The 22293-nt window shown below is 43.6% G+C and overlaps 1 protein-coding gene across 3 annotated transcripts in view; it reads right to left on the bottom strand.

The window, feature by feature from the left end:
- Positions 1-22293, bottom strand: part of EVC2 (EvC ciliary complex subunit 2) — a 174026-nt gene that overhangs the window by 60941 nt on the left and 90792 nt on the right. For all 3 annotated transcript variants that reach the window (XM_059721568.1, XM_059721567.1, XM_059721569.1), the window contains 3 exons: positions 18791-19115; positions 8041-8280; positions 6606-6781 (listed from right to left, as the gene is read on the bottom strand). In XM_059721568.1, coding sequence (XP_059577551.1) covers positions 6606-6781; positions 8041-8280; positions 18791-19115 — 741 coding nt within the window. The remainder of the gene's footprint in view (positions 1-6605; positions 6782-8040; positions 8281-18790; positions 19116-22293) is intronic.

Below are 22293 nucleotides of genomic sequence, written 5' to 3'. Positions count from 1 at the left end.
TCGCCTCTCAACCTTCTCTTGCGGCGGCTGAAAAGGTCCAGTTTCTCTAGTCTCTCCTCACAGGGCTTGGTCTGCAGGCCCTTAACCATACGAGTGGCCCTTCTCTGGACCCTCTCCAGGTGACCCGCATCCCTCTTGAATTGTGGCGCCCAGAATTGCACGCAGTACTCCAACTGCGGTCTGACCAGCGCCCGATAGAGGGAAAGTATCACCTCCTTGGACCTATTCATCATACATCTGCTGATGCACAATAAAGTGCCATTGGCTTTTCTGATGGCTTCGTCACACTGCCGACTCATGTTCATCTTAGAGTCCACTAGGACTCCAAGATCCCTTTCCACTTCTGTGACACCCAGCAGGTCATTCCCTAGGCTGTAGGTGTGCTGGACATTTTTCCTCCCTAGGTGCAGCACTTTGCATTTCTTCTTGTTGAATTGCATTCGGTTGTTTTCTGCCAACTTGTCCAACCTGTCCATATCTGCTTGCAGCTGTTCCCTGCCCTCTGGCGTGTCCACATCTCCCCATAGCTTTGTGTCATCTGCAAACTTGGACAGAGTACATTTGACTCCCTCGTCCAAGTCGCTGATGAAGACATTAAAGAGTATCGGTCCAAGGACCGAGCCCTGCGGGACCCCACTGCCCACACCCTTCCAGGTCAAAGCCGACCCATCCACCACGAATAGACATTGTTCGGTCTCTCTCTCTCTCCCCGTGTCCTCTCTGGCACTCGGGCTCTCCGCAGCCATCTCTCTTTCTGTGCCCTCTCAGTAACACCGCCCTCTCTCCGGGCCTTCTCAAGCACTGCCCCCTCCTCCGGGGCCTTCTCCGGGGCTCACCGCAACGCTGCCCCCTTCTCTGGGGCTTGCCACGCCCGCACCGGGGCTTCTCAGCTGCCCCTCTCTAGGGCCGGGGTCTGTGCACCCCAAATGCTGCACCCTTTACTGGCGCTGGGGTTCCCACTACTGTGAGACCTCTATGAGGCCTCCTCCAACCCCTAATAGCCTCACCCAAACCACCGGTGATAAACAGCAACACAAATGCAAGCCTCTTGGCTACTATGTAAACAGAAGCCAACCGGCCATAACAACATTCAATCCTACCAGGGATCCTTTCTCTCTCCTCAGTATCAGATGTAGTTCCTTCCTCAGGCCTCTCCTTTGTAACATGGCTGGGAGCTCTCTCCTCCTGGGCTGCTGATAGGAAAAACTCCCTCTGGCCTCAGCCCCTAGGGTTTATAAGGGCCAGACCCTGCCCCTTACAGTCAGCTGACCGCTGGCAGGTGTGGGTCACTTGCTGATTCCAGTTGCCCTGGCAACCAACAGCTGGGCTCCTTATTCACTGTTAAGGCTCTTTCCCTAGCAGTTTTCCCCTCTTTAGGAGCAGGGCATCTCAGTGCTCTGTGACACTTACTTACTCGATGGCATGAAGAATGGTCAGCACAAGCACTAATCAACCACCACATCATCTCTGACCCTACTGTTTGTCAACTAGGATTTAACTGGCCACAGTTATTGGGCACCTCAACTGTTCTTGAACGGGTCAGAGTCACTGCGCCTCAAAACTAAACCAATGGGGTCTTTGCAGTGACAACAAATGTCCTTGAGGAAAAATTCAAAGCATGTCCCAACTTGCTGACTCATGTCCATTCACAATGCTACCTGGTGGCCTTCATGCTCTTCACACTGGTGATGATATCACCTTAAGATGGCTGAAACAACATGCCGAAACCACATATGCTAAATAAATAGCAGAAAAGCTTATTGTTTTTATTTTGTTAGCACAGTATCTTTTTACATGGATCTTATTGGTTCTTCTATTAGTTTTTAATTATTCTTCTTAGATCCATTTTAAATGACAGGCACAATATTTTCATGCTGCCTGTTTTATGTAAACTTTGAATTGGATTAATCACTTGGGTCCACATCTCAATTTTTCTTTCAGATAGGAAAAAATGGCATTCCAACATCCCCTTTAACCTCATCTATAACAATACATTCAAGACACATTATTAGAAACAGCATATAGTAGATTAAAAATATTTATATTAGTACCTAAAGAAGTGGACATTGAAGGGTAAAACAAAAAGCTGGGGGGGGGTGATTAATGATGCAATTTAAAGGGCTAGCATGTTTGACCAGACATTACCTACTAAATTTCTTATGTTCCAATTGGTAAATATTCCCCAAATCCCTTTACAATTAAAAATGTGATATTCCGGCGCACCTACAATGGATTTATTCTTCTTCTGGGTTTTGGGTATGATGCTCAGATTTGGCTGCAGCCGGAAGATTCCAGAGAATCACATGAAATGCTATTGTTCTGTAGTTTTACAATGCAAGCATACCAAGAATGAAAAACAGCATACAGCTCTGACAAGATTGCTTTAGAAGTAAATGTGCCAAGACAGGTCCCTGTAGTTATACTAAGGGAACACTAAATACCAGGATGACTTCTCTTGGTTTGCAAGTGCAAGCTGCTTGCAGAATTTATTTTAAAATTCTACACCATCAAAAACACTGAGGGAATCATCTTTACTTCATCTATTCTAAAACACTGCCCCCACTGCCATGTACCAGATTGCAGAAAAAGTAATACTGGTAACGTTGTGGCACTGGAGTGAGAACTAACTCTACCTTACGGAAGTCAAATAGACTTCGTCTTGACAAGAGAAGTAAATTCCTGTCCAACCCTGGACATTCTACCATTAAAACATCCATTATATATCATGCAAAGTTAAAGAGGGGAAGTTGTCATTTTCTAGTAGAATTTTCTTATTACTTTTACTAGTTATATGGTCTTCCATGCAAGCAAATACCATAATGGCACCAATTTTGGAAATTAAAAAGATTTTTGATTTCCGGTCCTGAAATATTTTCTTCTAACTCTCTTTAGTCATTGCTTTGTAGGCTACAATTGTTAAATACAATAACAATTATTAAACAAAAAATGGTAGCTACCTTACCAAGTTAACAATTCCTCGTTCTTTCTACAATGACTTGCCATAATTCATATTCAGAGTTAAATCTGCATTAGAAGCTTTTTACCGAGAACAGTTCTCAAACCCTTTGAGACTCAAGGGACCTCCCCTTGAATTTAGTGGCATCCCATTTCCAAAAACTAAAAAAAAAAAACTATGGAAAGACAATAGAGCAATTCTTCTGCTGCAAAGTATTTAGGAAGACTACAATAGGTCACCATGTTGTTGCCGTTATGGATTCCTATGTAAAATCTCTGGGTTTGACTTGTGAATCATGTGTATGTATTTTTACACCTAACAATCCCAACAATACTAATGGCAGTACTGCGGGGGGCTTGAGGGCTATGACCACCCCAATACTAACATTGCATGGCACTGTACTTTAAAAGGATTTCATGGCATCCAAGCATGCCATATCACCTTGGTTGATAATCACTGAATGACGGCTTCTTATTAAGGGCCTTCCTATTATAACAGTGTCGGCAGAACAATCAAATTACTTTTCTCATGGATATTACTTGTGCAATCTGACTTAAAAGCAGACTGACATCACTAATGGATTCAAAACTTGGAAGCTGCAAAGGAGGCTATGACATCACTTTTGTCCAGTGAAGCCAAACAATTACAAATACAGTACAATGAAACAGTTCAAGCCTAGTATAGACATAGGAAGATGCTATACCTGATCTGAAGAACACACAGTCCTACAGTACAGCGGTTCCAAATTGTGGCATGCATACTAGCAGTGGTACACAGATGACCTGTGAGTGGTATGCAGAAGGCTGGAGGGAGGGGAGCACACACACACACACACACACCCAGCTGCAACCTGCTGCAGGCAGCCAGGAATGTAGCCCAGCCACATGTGGAGCAGCGCCTAGCAGGAAAGTGTTTCTGGGGGGGGAAGGGGCATGGGGGAGGGAAGGAGCAAAGAGGAGAGATCAAGACTCCCGCAGTGAGGGAGGGAGTGGGGCAGAGGCTGGGATGAATGGGGCCCTGGGGCAGGTGGTAGGATGGTCAGAGCCCTGGGCAGCTCATCCAGGGGTGCAGAGGAGGGGGGCTCCCACCACTGTGAGAATCCCAGAGGAAGAATGGGGGACAAGTGCACCCCGGTTTTGTGTGTGGGGCAGAGGAGGGCTGGCCACTGTGTGCTGGGCTCTGTACCTCACTGCCATTGCCTTGGGAGCCATGCATGACACCACGTGCCTTCCGCGGGCTGGCTGCACCACATCTCCTGCCTGCCAGGCAATGGAAGGCACATGATGTTACACACAGCTTCCAAGGCAATGGCAGCAGAGTGCAGAGTCCAGCACACAGTGGGGCAGCCTGCATCCGCCCCTAACTCAAATCTGGGGGGCAGGTGCCCCCCATGTCTCCCCTGGGTTGTGTGTAGTGGCAGGAACCCCCTCTGTGTTCCTGGAAAGGCCCAGGCTGCCCTGAGAAGGGCCTGGGCAGTGTGCAGGGCCACATCTTTCTGTTCTAGCCCTGCTGGGAGGACAGGGCAGGCGAGCCCAAGGGGAGAAAACCTCTATACAAAAATCCAGGGGGGCACATGTCCCCCATGCTTCCCCCAGGCACAGGCGGATCCCAGAGGCCACTACCACTACCAATACCCCAGAATCATCAGCAGCAGGGAAGCAAAAGCTGTGGTTTTAAACTTGATACCATTTTTGTCTTGCAGCCAAGAGACAAAAATGGTGCTGAGTTTAAAACTGTGGCTTTTACATTTGTTTCCCTGCGAGCTGGGAGTGGGGCTCCTCCACTAATGGGGCTGGGTGTGGGGGGGCAGGTCCAGGAGTGTTGCGCTGCGCCTCTGCAGGTGGACAGGCAGCGGCGCTGGGGGGGTTTGGGGGCTATGACCACCCCAAAATTCATTTTAGCGCCTCATAGCCACCCCTCCCAGTGCCACTGCCCACCTGAAGAGGCACAGTGCGGTGCTCCTGACCTGGCCCTGTGCATCTTCACAACCACAGGGACACAGCTGAGCAGCAGTTCCCTGTAGGTAAGTCTAATAGGGGCTGGGTGGGGAGCCAGACAAACCTGTGAGCAGCTCGGAGTGTGGGGGGAATGAAAGAGGGCTGCCTCAGAGTGATCAAGAGTGTGGGAGGTACTGTGAGGTGTAAGTGTGTGTCTGAGTGTGCGTGTGTGTGTCTGGGTGTCTGTCTGTGTGTATTTGTGCATCCGTGTGTGTCCGTGTGTGTGCGTGCGTGCGTATCTGTGTTTTTATCTGTGTGTGCATCTGTGTATGAAAAATGTGCTGGTTGGTACTTAAGGCTGTATTGTTTTAAATTGGTGGTACACAATCTGTGAGACTTTGAGAACTGCTGCTATAGCAGACATGACTCACAAAGAAACAACAATTGCAATAGGAGGCTACCTAGAAAGAATAGCAGAGAAAGGTTACAAAAGAAATTATTTAGCCCTAAAGAAATTAAGCCTCTAAGAAGCAGTATTAGTTTTGTGCTGGCAACATTAAACAGAAAATTATGTTTGGTGGCACATATTAGACTTTCCTTAAGTTTCTAAACTCTCTACTTTTTCATTTTTCAGTTCAAGAAAATTTCAGGAAGGAAATAAACAATTTAAATAGTGATTTATCTACATAATCTTGTTATGATGCTAAAAGACTTACAGTACATTCATCTATTTTATATTTGTATCTAAGATATATGACACCCAGATGGCTAGCAAATGGCACCCATATAGATATTTAAAACGTATAAAGATGCAAGCATAGGATCAACAGTAACACTGGTAATTTGCTTTCCTGTCCACTGGCACATTCTACTTTCCTGGCATATTTTTCAGTAATTTCCTTGCATGCCAGTCTAACAGATGTTAGGGTCCTCTTGGTGCCAGCTAGAGTTATCTCCCAAACTGCTTCATATTGTCATGTAATTTTAAAGTGCTCATTTCTCCAACAGAGTCAACATTCCTCATTCTCCATATTGCCTATCGGGATTTCTTCACCATCCTCAAATACAATATTTGAATCAGCCTAGAGCCTATATGCTGTAAAATAACATCCCAAGAGAATTAAATGAATACTTTTTCTGTAATTTATTTCCAATTGTATTTCCTATTTTATCCAACATTTATTCTGTAATATTCCCAGGAACATGTGGTTTGTCTGCTAGTAAAGATCCTTAGCAATTACATTATTTATAAGTTCAGTCAACTGTGGGGATAATCTTTCCTTTGGAAAAATTTTATGCATGCCAATTAAAGGTATTGCTACTAAGGAAAAAGATTTTCATTTATTTAGGCCCCTGTCCAAAGTATTTCCATTTACTTCCCTAGCACACACATGTATGTGAGCACTATTTGCATGAATAAAGGATGTATAATGAAAAGCAAGCTCTAGAGTGAGTATGACTTCCACAGAACTCTATGGCAGCAGAATTTGGAAAGCTGTTAGTAGTTTGATCTTCTGAATAACAAATACAGCCACTACTAAATATTCTATTAAAGCTAATGTTTTCAGACAATACACCTTTTTGGCACACCTTTCAACTCTATTCCTTAACCACTGTTAGGCAAAATAGATAAAAAGATTTTTGAAGATTACTACATGCCATTCAGCACTCTCAGTAAATTCCTACAAGAGTTAAGATAGGGAGATAGTTACCTTTCCATTTTATTAATGAGATTTGCTATCTGGCTTGCTGCTGTGTTCAAGAGGGAAGAGGACCGTGAATCCCATAACTGTATATTATTTATTAGGTACTCCCTGTAAGCAAATCTTTTACTCAGATGATATTTCTTGTTAGCCTGCAAGAAATCCATTAGATCTTCAATGTTCCCCTATAGGAAAGAATGAGAACAAATATATCTAATTAGAAGCTACGGTAATTTTAAGTAACATCTGCAGGTGTCATTTAGAGCAGGTTTGTGTGTTAACAGAACTAAGTTAAATGGTCTTTACAAATGAAAAACAGGGAGCTTATTTACCAGTTAATGAAAGTATTTTAAAATCAGATGACTATGCCACATTATTATAATTAAACAAATAAAACAAAACAGAATCTTGATCCTCTGGCCTGAAAACACATTGTACTCATTGAGCAGCGTTTGCTACTGGTTTAACAAGGTACACATGAATACATGCACAAGTTTTGAGTGAAGTTATTCAGTTGCTGATGGCTTGCATATTTAAGGACTTTGCTGAATCAGTGCCCAGGGATTTGAAGCTGTGCTAAGGAGAATGTGTATTCATGACAAGGCCCTTTGCTTACTGCAATCAAACCATTTTACTTTAAGATTAAGGGTAACATTTTCAAAAGTGCCTAAGTGGCTTAGCTGCCTCAGGGTTAGCCACATAACACTACAGCTGAAAGCAGTGGCACCCAACCTTTCCCCCCTTCAGGCTGAATGCCAGATTCATCTATGAGCTGAATCCAGCTGGTGGACCAGATCTGGTGTGAGGGGTGGGCATGGCTGGGGTCCAGCCAGCTGCCAGCAACAGCCCAGCTGCTCAACAACAACCCCAATGGGAATGGCAAGTTTTCCTGTTCATGGCCTGGGCCCAGCCACACAACAATGGCCTAAAGTTAAACTAATGCAAGAGTCATAAAAGTAACAGTTTAACAAAGAAGAAATCTTACAAATCAAAACTGAAGCTAAAAACGAGATCCTGATCATAGGCTTTAATTAGGGTATGGAGATATGGACATATGTAGCAGCTTTGAAAGGGGAGGGGGAGTAAAGCATATTTTACTTCACATATGTGATTTTACTTCACATATTTGAAGACTGTTATCAAATTCTCCCTCAGGAGCTCTTTCTCTAGACCAAATAATCCCAGGTCATCCAAGCCTTCCTTGTAAATCCTGTTTTCTAGACTTCTCTTATGCAGGCATATTCATACATTGCTTGTGTAGCATTACAAATTAACAAAATTATGATACTGTGCTTTTGTAATTTTTCCCTATGATAATGTTATAAATATGGTAACAGCCTTATAGACGTCTAAAAGTAAAGATACTGGTGCAAACATTTCATGAAATATTACTCGGAAGTTATTCTCTGTCAGTAGGTTAAGAGTGCAATTTTTATGCTCTTACCTGTATCTCAGAATAATCATGCACTAATGCTTTAGCTACTTCTAATTTCAATTCTCCTGTGAAAATAGCATTTTTTATCTGTGCAAAAAAGATGTTATGAAGCTCAGTTCTCTGGGAAACAGCCAGCTGTCTGTAAGCCTTAGCAAAGTATTCCTCCTGCTTTACCAAAAGTAGCCTCTTCATATGAATCTGCTCAAGTTTATGCAGTTTATCCAGAAGACTTTTGTATTCTATAGCAGACTGTGGAGAGGATCAAAAACAATCATTAATCATTACCAGTGTTCAAAGTGTTTTAAAATGCTGATACTTACATAAGCTTTTTGTAATCTTAATTATAACATTGCTTGCATGCTATAGTTACTGCTGCATATGATTTGAAATTAACAGCATTTTTTTGCAATAAGTTAATGCTAAAGTTAACTTTTAATTTCAATTTTCCATGGAAAAGCCAGTGTCAAGACAGGATTTCTCATTTACCCAAAACAAAAACAATGGCACCGTATTCAAGAAACAGCCCAAATCATATTCCCATGGCATACTTAAGACTTTGTGGAACTGAAGAAATACCCTTTACACATGGCAAAATAATTATTTCTAACATGTGGCAAGAGATTCAACACTGATATAATATATGTGAAATTTATTTTTTAGGCTACATTAATTCAGAAATTGTACAAAAATTGAATACAGCCATGTTAATCAGGACGGGAAAAGGCAACACACACACAATTCACATACAGTATAAATTATATGGAATTAGAAAAACAACTTTACTACAATTCTTTAAAAGGTATTTACTGAAACAATGAACTATACTTTATCAGATTACATTTCTATTATTTAATCTGAAAGCATTAATTTAGAATTACAGTAATGGATCAGAACTAAACATTAATTAGCTTAAACGCTTCTTTATGTGACTGCTTAGTGAGTAGGCAGTATACACAATTTTAGTTTCAGACTGAAGAAGACTTAAAATCAAAATACATATGGCCTACAGTGCAAAAAAAATGTTTTCTGTGACAATAAAATTTGCTTCTCAGACCAGTGCTTTTCAACATGTTCATCAATGATTTGGATATGGGTGTTAAAAGTGTATGGGCAAAGTTTACAGATGACACCAAGTTATGGAAGAGTGAGGTCATGCTCGAGGACAGGCTGGGGATACAGGCTGAGGTGGATAGGCTTGCAAGATGGGAGGATCATGACCTGATGATGTTTAACATGGAGAAATGTAAAGTGCTCCAGCTGGGGAGGAATAATCCACAACACACAGGCTCAGCAGTGCTACGCTTACCAGCACCACAACTGAAAGAGACCTGGGGGTTGTAATAGACCGCAGAATGAACATAAGTCACCAATGCCATGTGATAGCTGGTACAGCGAATCAAACACTGGCATGCATCTACCGAGGCACCTCAAGCAAAATAAGGTTGTCATCCTCCTGCTTGACTCAGCCTAGGTGAGACCACATCTGGAGTACTGCGCCCAGTTCTGGGTGCTGCACTTCAGGAATGATGTGGAGAAGCTTGAGAGAATCCAAAGGAGGGCCACACACATGCTTAGAGGTCTGGAGGAGAGGTCATACAAGGAGAGGCTGAAAGGCATGGGACTGTTCAGCCTAAAGAAAAGAAGACTTAGAGGAGACTTGGTGGCAGCCTATAAGTATATAAGGGGCATACATCACAGCCTGCGGGGGCATCTGTTCACCAAGGCACCCCAGAAACAATGGACAAAAACTGATTGAAGATTGCTTCAGATTGGACATAAGGAAAAACTTCTTTGAGATTTGAGTGCCCAGGGTGGAACAAACTCCCTCCAAAGGTGGTACAGTCACTTACCCTGGAAATCTTAAAAAACATCTTGAAATACAGCCTGCTGAGGTCATCTGACCCCAGCAGTCTTTCCTGCCCAAATACAGGGGAACAGGACCCAATGATCTCATGAGGTCCCTTCCAGCCCCTAACATCTATGAATCTACAGATCTATGAATAAAGGCTATAGTTACACTGGTTATATTGATTACGCTGTTGATTTCAAACTCTTAATCCAGTGGGGTAGTCCTCTACACTGTAAAAAAATGCAGGTTAAACTAAAAGAAGTGATGAGACTAAAATGAATACAAATTTCGCAAAAGCCACTGTTTAAGTAAAATGAAGTCCCCCTCTTTTCAATACTTAACACATTTGTTTTGCAAACAGAACCTCATTTATTTCCATGGAGTTATTCACAGTACACTTGAAAGTGAAAGTTGAGTCTATACTTAAAAATTTTGGAGCTGGGGATGGGAGGAGGGAATTAGAACCTGAGAAATCAAATGTTCTGTACCATTCACTGATCAGAAGAGGAAACACACCATATCTAGAAAGAGTTCTGTTTATCCACGGTTGACCATTGGCAGCATATCTATCCCTGTATCACCAGAGTATCCAAGTCCCAACCAAAAGAAAAAGGAAAAGGAAATTTACGCTGATAGTTTTGTCCTCCCCCTATCGTGGCGGGAGGTAGCTTAAAGTTATTGTAAATGTCAATTGTTTTCTTTTTTAAAATTACTCAGTGCAATACAACTATCCTGTCATACATAAGGGGTACATCTACACATGCATTTGATCTGAGATCAGTTTACTCGCCAATAAACTCGTGAGTAAATGCTTCCAGCTAGGCGCCTACACATGCAGGGAAGTGGGAGCAGATTTGCTTCTAATGGCAGCAAACTGCTCCTGCTTTCTGATGCCCCAGAGGGAGCTCTAGGCTTCTTCCAGCTGCTAGTTCAGGGGCTGGCAGGGAGCACCAGGCCAAGAGACAACTGTCTCCCAGATGGGCCTGGGATGTCATACACTGCCCTGGGGGCTGCCTGCTGCCAGGGCTGGGACAATGTCCCCCTACCTCAGCAGCAAGGAGCTCGTGGCCCAAGAAGGTCAGGTCCCAGGCCCCTGAACCAATGCGCTGGGGCTTGGGACCTGAGCTTCTTGGGCCATGAGGGGGACATTGTCCCAGCCCTGGCAGCAGGCAGCTAGTAGCTAACTCACTGCTAACTGCCCCACTGCAGATCAGGGCAGGAGGCTGGGACTTAACACACCCCTGCAGCTCTTTCCAGGTCACATGCCTCGATCACCTGATGGGAGCATGGAGCTGAGACCTACCCCAGACCAGGACAGTTCCCAGCCCCAACTCCGCATGGGGAGCCTGTTCCCTGCTCAGCTCTGCAAACTGGAGCTGCATGGGGAACAAGCTGAGGAGTTTGGTCCTCACTCAGCTGTGCCAGCATGGAGCTGGATGGGAACAAGCTGGGGAACAAACCAGGAAACTTCTTCCATGCTCAGCTCCCAGCCTCTGCTCCCCACTGCCATGTCAGAGCAGGGTGCTTGTAGCTCCCTGCTACTGGGGCAGGGGACATAGTTCCCACCTGGGCTCCAGTGGCAGAGCCTGCCCTGGCAGCAGGCAGCTCCAAGGGGCAGGGAACAATCTTCTGCCCCCTGGTGGAGAGCTGACCAGGAGCAGATTTGCTTGCGGTCAGTTGTCTATATGAACACTACTGTGCCATTACTAATCGAAAATAAATTTGTTACTTGCATTTGCAGGTAGGAAATATACTCACAATGAGTGAAGTTTATCAAGCTTACTGCGCAGTAAAATACACTACTACACAGTTAAGTATCTCATGTAGATGCACCCAAGAGGACTAGTTGTTGAGCAAAAGCTCAATTATTTTACAAGCAAGTTTGATTCTGTGCTGCTGAAATTATTGAGAGCTTTGTTACCAGCTATTAGCTTCAGTGGGAGGAAGGAGCAGACACTTATACTGGAATATAGCAGTTATAGCAATCTCCAAGTTACTGCAAATTAATGCTAATAAAGAAAAAGAATGATACTGGATTACTCTGTGTGTATATTTTTTGTGTATTTACAAAGAATGTCTTACATTCAAAAGCCTGTCTAACTTTAGGTCAAGTACATAGTTGCTCCAATAAAGATATCACCCTAAGAAATCCTTTCTTCTTGCATTTTTAATGTATGATATTCATTTAGATGGAAGGTAGCTATCACAGTGAATGAAAGTGTATTTTGATTAAACTTGTTGTGTTGGATAAACCTAAGTATAGATGGATGGGACAGAGAGATCAGTAAATTAGAAGTTTACAGAATTCAGTTCTTAAAACCTCACAATTACCATAATTTGTAAGCTAACCAGAGGTATAAATTTGGTACTCATGTTTCTTCACCAAAAATTAAAAAATGCTCTTTGCCAGTGTCAAAAATTAAAGAAAGAAAAAAGAAAAATCATCATAGACTTAAACAATACACGAAAATCAACCTCCACTAGATAAAATGACAGAAAAAATAATTATTTCTCTCATTGTACTTCTTTATAGTCCTAGTAAAACAACGCAATCCATTGTCATAAATAACTATATACAGATCCCTGTTATGTCCCACTGAGGTCATTAGAGCTCAGAAGAGCTGATGGTGTCTGTTCTTCGGATCCCATTGGAAGATCTAGCCAATAGTTCTAAAAATAGCAATCCCAACAGATGCAACAGAATGCATCTGATACTCCTTTGCAGAAACACTCAAGCTTAATTAGATAGCAACTGCATCAATTAAAATTTGAGTGACAGCTAAATAGGTTGAGAACTGCAAGTACATGCTTAAAAAGTGAGATTCAACCTTCAGAACTGCCAAGGTTTCCCCTCAGCCAGTTGTCATTGAGCTATAATATAAAAAAGAAAGAACAAATCTTCTCCACCTCAGTGCAACCGAATGGCTTTAAATGGTATTGCTTTTTGGGAATTGGCTTATAGGTATATGTATATACATTAGAATGGTCCAGGATAGGCAGCAGGGGTTAACTGATTTCTAAAAGTCTGGGTCACACAAACACAGTTACTTCAACCTTCAGAAGCAGACAGGCTGTCTAACACAACAAGGCCTATGGATACACACACAGCCTGGGAAACTGGGGGCATATACCACCAGATCACAAGGACAAAGAGGAGGGCCTAAAATTCCTGTTTTGGGAAGGGTGTGCATGTGATGGGCTTGGAATATGCTGACAGAACAGAATGTGGACAGGGTGTCCAACACAGAGAGAGACCAATCAGCAACAGCCACAGATGAGGAGCCATCAGGAGGGAAGGAGAATACAAAAGCAGAGACTTGAAAATAACAAAGGGTTCTCCCACCTGGGTCCTCCTCCCTGAGAGGGATCCCCATCCCCATTTCCCAGGAGGAATCCCTGAGGCCACCATGGAAAGAAGGCACACCACTAGCCCATCGCATCCACCCCACTGGGGAGAGTGTGGACCTCAGCATCCCATCTCCAGGCTGCTGATGTGCTGACATCTGACACCTAAGGGAGAGCCTTAGAGTGAAGCCTGTGTCGTGGCCAGATGTTTCTTGACTGTGGTGACAGCCCTAGAACTGGCAGGTATACAGAACTGATTGACTGTTTGTATTGTTTCTTTTCTGTTATCACTTGTATCAGTACATTTTCCTATTATTGAATGGAGAGGTCGTGGTCAGTCTGAGGGTGGGTCCCCACCCCACCCCTCCTCGGAACAAGGCATCTGGGTCCTAAAACGAAAGTAAAGAAAAAATATCTAGTTGTGTTGGCTCTGGGTCCTAAATCCAGAGCCAACACAACCAGAGACTTTTTCTTTACTTTCTTTTTTCCTCTTTTTTTTTTTTAAACAGACCCCTCTTAATGTTAACAATTTAGTACTGTACAGGTGGATAATTTTCATAGACTATAATCAAAAGCAATTATGCATTAGATTAAGAAAAGACAAAGGGAACACTCCCAGGAACACATCTTGTAAGAACAACATTGGAGCACCACTCAGAAATTACCTGAGTATGCCTCAAGCAACTACAAAGATTAAAAAAAAAAAAAATCCTAGGCTCCACTCCTATCACTCCAAGTGTGCTTGCATAAGAATATCAAAAATTGTGGGTCAAGACCTTTAGAAGCACTGAGCACTGGACTAACTTCTCTCCCAGCCAAGGGTTGGGCCAATGCAGAGCGCTTCTAAAAATAAAAAAAATCTCATTTTTATGTTATGCCAGCATTCTGACTCAGGGACAAATTAAAGAGTGGGAGAAGACAGAAGAAGGAGTGATTTCATCCTGCTCTCTTTGTGTCTCCTCAGGTTTAACCAAACCTTCTCTCCTTATTATCTGGTCTCTCATCCACCCTCTATCCAAAATGGTTCCCAAATTTTATTTCCCTGCAGTGCCACTTTACTTTACATTCCAGTGGAAGAATGGAACATGATCACACTAAATTTCCCAGGAAGTAGTTACACATTCTTCCACAGACTTCAGACTTTTTCTCACACTGCTCTTTTGAATTAAATACAATTGTCCTGGGGGTTGCCATAGGGGTGAGAGAAACTGTATCAGCTCAGGAACTCGTTTTGATTCTTCTGCAAAGGCTTCCTATTGACCACCACTAAGACCATATAAAATAGACTAGTGCTACTATATATATAGCACTAGTCTATATATATAGTAGGACGTGTACAGATAAGTGCTGGATGAATACCTGGAACAGACTTAATGAGATATAATGGCTGGCAAATTTTAACTGGATCCCTCAGTCTGCTAATGGGAGCATGTCTAAACAACTAAGTTCCACAGGGTCACAGTTTGTATAAGTTTCTGACCCTTCAGAATTGTTCAAGAAGCCTGCACACTCCTGTACCTCCATACAATTCACCTCCACCCCACAAGCCTTCCATCCCTGACAGCTTCAATATACTATTTTCTCAAAAATAATTGTAATGAATTCTCAGGGAAGTTTTAAGTAATAGCAGGTATGCAGCATTCAGAAAAAAAAGAGATTATTTCTTGTAGAAGGATAAAAACATGCCTATTTTTTATAAACACAGTATGTACAATTATTTGATAAAAAATTTAAGACACTACAGTTATAGTTTGTACATCTTGATCCAAGAGAATATATTCCTCTGCTGAATTATTTTGTCTCTCTGACTCAGTGGAAAACAGGCAGCTTGAACTGTTGCAATGTCACATTCAATAAACAGATATCCACGTGCATGTAGGAAAAGTGACTCTAGTGATAAATAATGAACTATGCTAGTAATTACTGTCAACCCACTATCTTAATCAAAGTTATAACATTTGACAATTATGAAGTCTTAATTTAGGGGTTCCCTTATTTTAAATTAATGTTGAAAAGTATAATGAGATTCTCACTAAACAGGTACATACCAATCAATTTTATTGTAAAATTAAATAACCTTTTAAAAAAGACCAGTGGTTCTCAAATTTTCTAAAGTCAAGGAACCTCTCAATAGATTCAAGGCACCCTTCGGAAAACAGCAGCGTGGCAGAGCACCTTTGGCTCCTGCCACTTTAAGGACTAAGATTAAGCAGCTTTCAGGTGGATGCATTCCCCAGTCAGGAGTCACGTGGTCAGCAGGAGATTGCCTGATTGGGGAGAGGGCTCAGCTGCTAGTAATAAGAGCAGGCCTGAGCAGCAGACTCAGCAGTTTGCTGGCTGCATCTGTAGGGAGAACATCGCCCGGTTAGAGCTGTGGCTCACACCATCTTGGAGGTAAGGGCAGGGGCTATGGAGATGGCAGAAGGCTTCTGGTCCTGGGGAATGGACAAAAACAACACCCTGCTAGGGCAGGATGGTGTGGTGGGGCTGCCTGGGGTGGGGTGGTCCGCAGGAAATGCCACACCAGTTGCCTCCCTAGTGAAAAGTGGGTATTGGGTGCCTGATAACCCCAGCCCCCACAACCTAATGGGTAACCCAGCTGTAGAGACAGATAAGGAGGCCAGGCATGCCTAGGGAGGCACCTGAGACCCATGGGGTGTAAGACCCCAGTGGGCCCAGTGAGGGGGCAAAAGAGGGGCCCAAGTGAGGGGGCAGAAATGTGTGTAGAGGCTGCACAGACTGGGGTTCACAGTGGCAGACTAAAGGACTGTGCACAAGGGTACAGAGTAGGGTCTGCTGAGGAGGACCTGAAGGGCTGCACAGGCCAGCCCCAAAAGAGAGTGACAAGATGAGTAGGAGGCTGTAGAGAGAGGGCATAAGTGGGAGGTCCTAGTATTAGGGTGTGAGTTGAAGCCCCAGGGAGGGGGCAGAATGGCCAAGGTAAGTCTACGGATGCCTGAGGCCTCATTTGGGCCGGAGGCTGAGTGGTACGGCTCAGCAAAGGACCCAGCAGGTAGTAAATATTGGGTAGTTTGGGCCTGTGGAGCCTAGTATTTTGGATGCCATCTGTGAGGCATGGGACACGGTACAGGGTAGGTCAGAGCTGTGTATAATGCCCTAGGTATCAGGGCACTTAATGGACAGCCTCCCATATTTTACATCAGTGGTAAAACAGCAAGATGCGGCAGGCGACATAGGGCAGACTGCCCTAGACAGGTGGGCAGGCTGACATCAAGAGAGGCCTTCTGATGGCCCCCTGTCAGAGGCAGCTCTTAGTTTTTCCTCATTTTTTCATTACACAAAAATAATATAGCAATTCTTCTGCTGCTAAAACCTCAAACTATGAGGTAGAATGTTTTTTTTAACACTATAGATATCATAGACATTAGGGCTGGAAGGGACCTCTGAAGATCGAGTCCAGCCCCCTGCCCGAAGGGCAGGAAGTCAGCTGGGGTCATAGGATCCAAGCAAGATAAGCATCCAATTTACTCTTGAAGGTGTTCAATGTAGGTGCTTGAACCACCTCTGATGGCAGGCTATTCCAGACCTATAGATCCCTATTTAAAATATCTGGGCTTATCATGTGAATCATGTTTACACACCTAACAGTGTTAACATTTCCTGACACTCCACAGCATCCTTGAAAGGATCACTAGGTACCCTACAGTGATACAACATCCTAGTTGAGAATCACTGCAGTAGACTGACGGGCAGAAGATCCTGTTCTATTTTCAACATTGATACCCTTGTGATCTGAGATGCATCTTAGCTATGCCACTTCCCCTTTGGGTGCCTTTCAATCATAGGAAAGTATGGCTGAAAGGAACCTCAGGACTTCATCTAATCCAACCCTCAGCTCAAGATAGGACCACCACTGAAAAAAACATCCCAAGTCAAGTATTTGGCTAACCAACTCTTAGAAATTTCCAAGGATGGAGATTCACAGCTTTTTTGAGTAGCCTTGTTTAATGCTTAACCACCCTCTTAATATCTAACCTAAACCCAAACTAAATAATCCTCGTTCTTTCAGTCTTTTTCTGGAAAGCATGCTTCCCAAGCACCTAATTTTTTTTGTTGCTCTCCAGTGGACTCTTTCTAATCTGTCCACATCTTTCTTGAAGCATGGGGCCTAAAACTGGACTTAGTATTCCAGGGGAGGCCTCACCTGTGCCAATTTAGAAATAAAAAGTATAGTGATACTTAATCTGCTTTACAGATACGAGTGTGATTATGAAATAATTACATATAGAGATACCTCAATTTAGAGACCATAATTTATTTTCAATTTGATCTGCTTCACAACAGTCCAAAGCATACTTCAAAATGGAATCTATGCTTCACTTTTTCGAGGATCTAGATCAGTGGTGCTAAAGGTTTTGGCCCTGCAATGCTGGCCTGTGGGCCAGATTGAGCCCTGTGCACCAGGACCAGGCCTATGCTGCAGCACCACTCCCTCCCACCTCCATGCTCTGGGATTAGGCCCTGAGGCCTAGCACTGTCCCTGCCTGGTGCCATGCACACTGGGATTGAGTGCCCGATCCAGCCTCCAGGAGCGGAGGCTCCCCACAGATCTAGACATTTGGTGGTGAGGGAATAGTGGCACCATTCTCCTGCTGCCAAATTTTTGGATCCATTGGACCCCCACAGGCTGGATAACATGGTGCTGTGGGCCATGGGTTTAGCATCCCTGAACTAGATGTTTCAGCTTGTTCATTTCATCCCTCTTGATTCGTATTACAGTGAGAAATCTTTAACAAATAGGCCAGTCTTGGTGCAGCCAGCCTTTTGCCCAGTCTAATATTCTTTTGAAGCTCATTCCAAACTGGCTGTTTGATCAAGGGTATTATGAGCCCAATTCCTCATCCCCTTGCAGCTTGTCAGGTAATTTAATGTAAAGTAAAAAAAAAAAAAATGAGGATCTCATTCTTTTTACTTAGACTGTAAGCTCTTTGGGGCAGGGGTTGACTTTCTATTCTGTATTTATACAGCCCAGCAAAACATTTCTCTGGAGTTCACAGGTGTTACCGCATAACAAATAATCAAAAGCCTTCCCTGAGCCTATATAATTAGGCCAGCACAATTAAAGTATGCCGGTTTCTGTAGCCAATGGCACTCCAGAGTACAATTCTAGAAACAATGCATGTGGCTATCTTTGACTCTCCAAACAGCTTGCATGATTATATTTTTTCATTTGCTGCATTTCTCAACTCCCTTCAGTGCAGGTCCACAATGAAGCTTAAACTCATACCTCTGGATCTGTAGAGAGATATCTTCTCCACTCTACCTCTGTAACCCCGATGCAAAATGTAAACAACAATATTTTTGTTCTCATTTGCACTGCTTTTTGGGGCTGTATAAAGTTTAGGACAGTGGTGAGCTGGGTCTTTTGCCTCCTATTTTGTACTCACCTGTGGAGAGACAAAAAACTTCTTTCCAGCAGAATAGTGAATATAACTAAGGCTAGGTTAAAAATTAAATATACTTAAGCATTTCTCAGGAAAGAACAGAGCAGGCATCATAGCCTAAAGGAGGAACCACAAATATGAACCTAATGTTTTAATTTACCTTTTCATTCACTTGCTTCATTAATTCTTCAGCCTCATCATTTGCAGCCATCTCTCTTTGATGCTGAGCATCCATTTTTTTCCTACTTTCTAGATTACATTCAGCTGTCAAAGCCACCATCTTCCTTTCATATTCTTCCTGGATCTCATTCTCCATTATAAGAAATTGCTTTTTGAAAACTGAACTCATCCTTTTTTCTACAGGTGGAGAGAGGCTGTGATGGAAAACCATGGTCTTCATCAGCATGGTAATCACCTGTTTGCACATCTGCATTCGATACGCCTCCAAAGTGGCATCTGCCCGAGTCAAGTTTGCTACCTCCAAGCTGCAAAATACAAATTAGGCATGTTTGGATCTTCAGTTTACACAAGATTTTGATCCAAAACAAGAAGATACCTAGCACCATTAGATTTTACACTACTGAGTGAGATTCAGACCACAGCAGGAGACCACACAGTATGAGTCCAACAGTTATAACAATAATAAAGTTAGCTGAGTAAGCCACTTTCAACACAGCACTCTATTAACACTAATGGGCAATTATCGGAAGTAGGGCAAACAAATGATTTTAAAAAATAATTGTAATGAATTGCAAAATTTAAAAAAATAGTTGCAATTAATTGCAACTTTAATCATACAGTTAAATAATAGTCAGCACCCCACACTCAGCAGCCTGGAGCCCATGTGACCTGCGACGACTCCTTGCCATCAGCCCCAACCCTGGCCTACTCTGTGCCCACTCCGGCCAGAACGGACCATCTGGAAACTTTGCAAACAGCCTGGACCATGGCCCACTCTGTTCCTGCTCCAAACTCACCTGCCCACAATGAGCAGTGGCCAGGCAGAAGCTGCTATTCAGCACAGAGAAAAAGCAGCCCCTCCTGCTCCCACTGCTGGCCTTTCTTGCTGCAGCCGCCTGGAGCCCGAGCCTGGGCTGCCCTGAGTCTCCTCTGCACTGCCACCGCTGCCCCACTAGGAGGCCTAGAGGTGGCCATGACAGCAGAGGCAAGGAGCTGCAGGGCAGCCCAAATGCGGGCTCTGGGTGGCTGCAGCAAGAAGAACCCAGAAGCGGTGAGGGAGAGGGGCTGCTTTCCGCCCCCCATGCCAACTAGCAGCTTCTGCCCAGCCACTACTGCTGCTCAGCATGGGCAGGTGAGTCTGGAGCAGGTGCAGGGTGGGTCGGGGTCAGGGCTGTATGCATGGGTTCCAGCTGGCCCAAGAGCTGGTCTGCTCCGCTGGTCAAAACCATGTGCACAATTAATGCAATGAAAAAAATTAATGCATTAATTTGTTTTTGTATTAACTGCATAAATTAACTGTAAACAACTGACAGCCCTAATATAAAGAAAAGAACAAGGCATATTACAAATACCACTCACTTTCAAAACACACAAATGGATCCAACACAAAAAGCCATGAATGAAAACTCAACAAAGTGGATCAAATACAGTAGAACCCAGTTGCCCACATTCAGTAGGATCTCTTTCCAAGGGTGTTGCTTTTCTCTCTCAGCAATCCCATAGAACGGTTTGATGTGGCTTTCACAGCTAATGGTGCCACTTCTCCACTCAGTTTAAGCACCTCAGCTGTCTTCTGAAGTGGTTTGCTATGGCCATACATACACCCCCTTGGTTTGTAATCCCTCATCTTCTCAAGGGCTAAAGAACATAATCGTATGAATTATTGGGGTTCTGCTATATAGTAGTAATGGTGAATAGCACATTTTTTAAAAATAGTCCCAAACTCATCCACTACCTCTTGTAAAGCTGGGTACTGCCTAATGCCTACTTGTGGTACTTACACATCTCTGAAAACACTACAAAAACGGAGGATGTTTTGATTAACTGCTGATAAAACAACCTAACATAGATGTTATATTTTCATGAAAATTAATTTAATTCCAGGAAAAAAATTATCAACAAAGAAAAATTGTATTTCCTATGAAAAAAAAGAGATTGTATTACCTCTGAAGAAATGCCACTGGAGTTAATTATGAAAGGACTAGCGAACTCCCCATCAAGAATGACTGGGGGGAGGGGCGGACAGGGATAGAGTGCCGCCTCCACCTCCCAGGTATGGGGGGGAGGGGTGAAGCTTGCCCCACTCTCCCCTCCATCCCCTTCTGCCAGAACCCTGCACCGCCACCACCTACAAGAAGCAGAGCCGGGGGGGGGGGGGGGGTGGCGAGGCAAGCGGCGCTGCTAGCCTTGCCCCCAAACTCTGTCCTCTCCATCCCTGTTGTCACGGCGGCACTCCGCCATGCCACGCCCCGCACTGCTGCTGCCTTCAAGCTTGAAAGTTCCAAGAGTCCCCCCCGCTCCACATCCAGCCCCGCGACGCCCCCCCCACTCCACGTCCAGCCATCTGTCTGTCTGTCTGTGCGGAGCACTCTGATTGGTTGTTTCAGTAAGCACTGTGGTTGGCTGCTAAGACAACCAATTAGAGTGCTCCAAGAGTGTTACAGATAGACAGACAGAGGCAGATGGACTACGCCCTGTGTGTGTAAATATATATATATTTAATGTTAATTGAGCTCATTAATCAGTGGAGATAATTAATTCAAATGGACATTTGATATATATATTTTTACAGTAGATATCTATTGTAAATTCCACGGCTTTAACATCCTTCCAGTAGTTGAAGTCTTTACTGTATGCTGTAGGAGATAGCACTGTATACTTTAGCACATAGACAAGGGGACAGTTCAAGTTGGGGTGCATAGGCATTGACACTTAGGGCATCTATACACATGCCTGAAGCCTGCTCCAATGCATGCAAAGATGCCCTTAGGTGCTGATACAGTTAAAACCTAAACAACATGTCCTGAAAGGGCAATATAGAGTTGATCAGGATTAATTGCCAGGTATCCCTACAATGGAGATCCCTGAAAAGGGCATCCCTGAAAAATACCCAATTTAACCAGGTTCAGGTGCCTGACAGTTTTATATAGAGAATGGAGAGAAGCAGGTGCCTGCAAAGATGATTCACAAAGCCTAGAGGTAGCCAAAAGAGAAAACTAAGTATGGAGGTTGAACCCCTCTGAGGAGTTTCGGCACCTGACTCGTGCTGGTACTTTAGGTGCTTCCATTCATAGAATCATAGAAAATTAGGAATCATCAGAAAATCATTCCAGCCAGGGCTTTGTTGAGCCAGGCCTTAAAAACCTCTAAAGATGGAGATTTGATCACTTCTCTAGGTAACCCACTTCACTGCTTCCCCACCCTCCTAGTGATTTCCCTGCTACCTTTGATGTGTTTTAGTTCAAAAGCATGCTGCTGCCATTTTCTCAGTGCTGATGTGCATTTCGCCATTTATAAAAAAGCAACGCAAATGTGTACAAATGCCCTAAGTCACCAGTCAGTGTTGGCATTGCCCACTTTTTGCACAGTAGCATCAGGATAAGAACACGTGACTAGAAAGTGGAAAACCCAAGCCCTAGGCTCTCGTCAGCCTGAGAGGATTCAAATTCACTTCTGTTTGAGGTATGACCTTCAGAAAGATTG

This window comes from Alligator mississippiensis, chromosome 2, assembly GCF_030867095.1.
Source record: "Alligator mississippiensis isolate rAllMis1 chromosome 2, rAllMis1, whole genome shotgun sequence".
In the NCBI taxonomy this organism is placed as follows: domain Eukaryota; kingdom Metazoa; phylum Chordata; order Crocodylia; family Alligatoridae; genus Alligator; species Alligator mississippiensis.
This window is presented reverse-complemented; position numbering and strand designations above follow the sequence as displayed.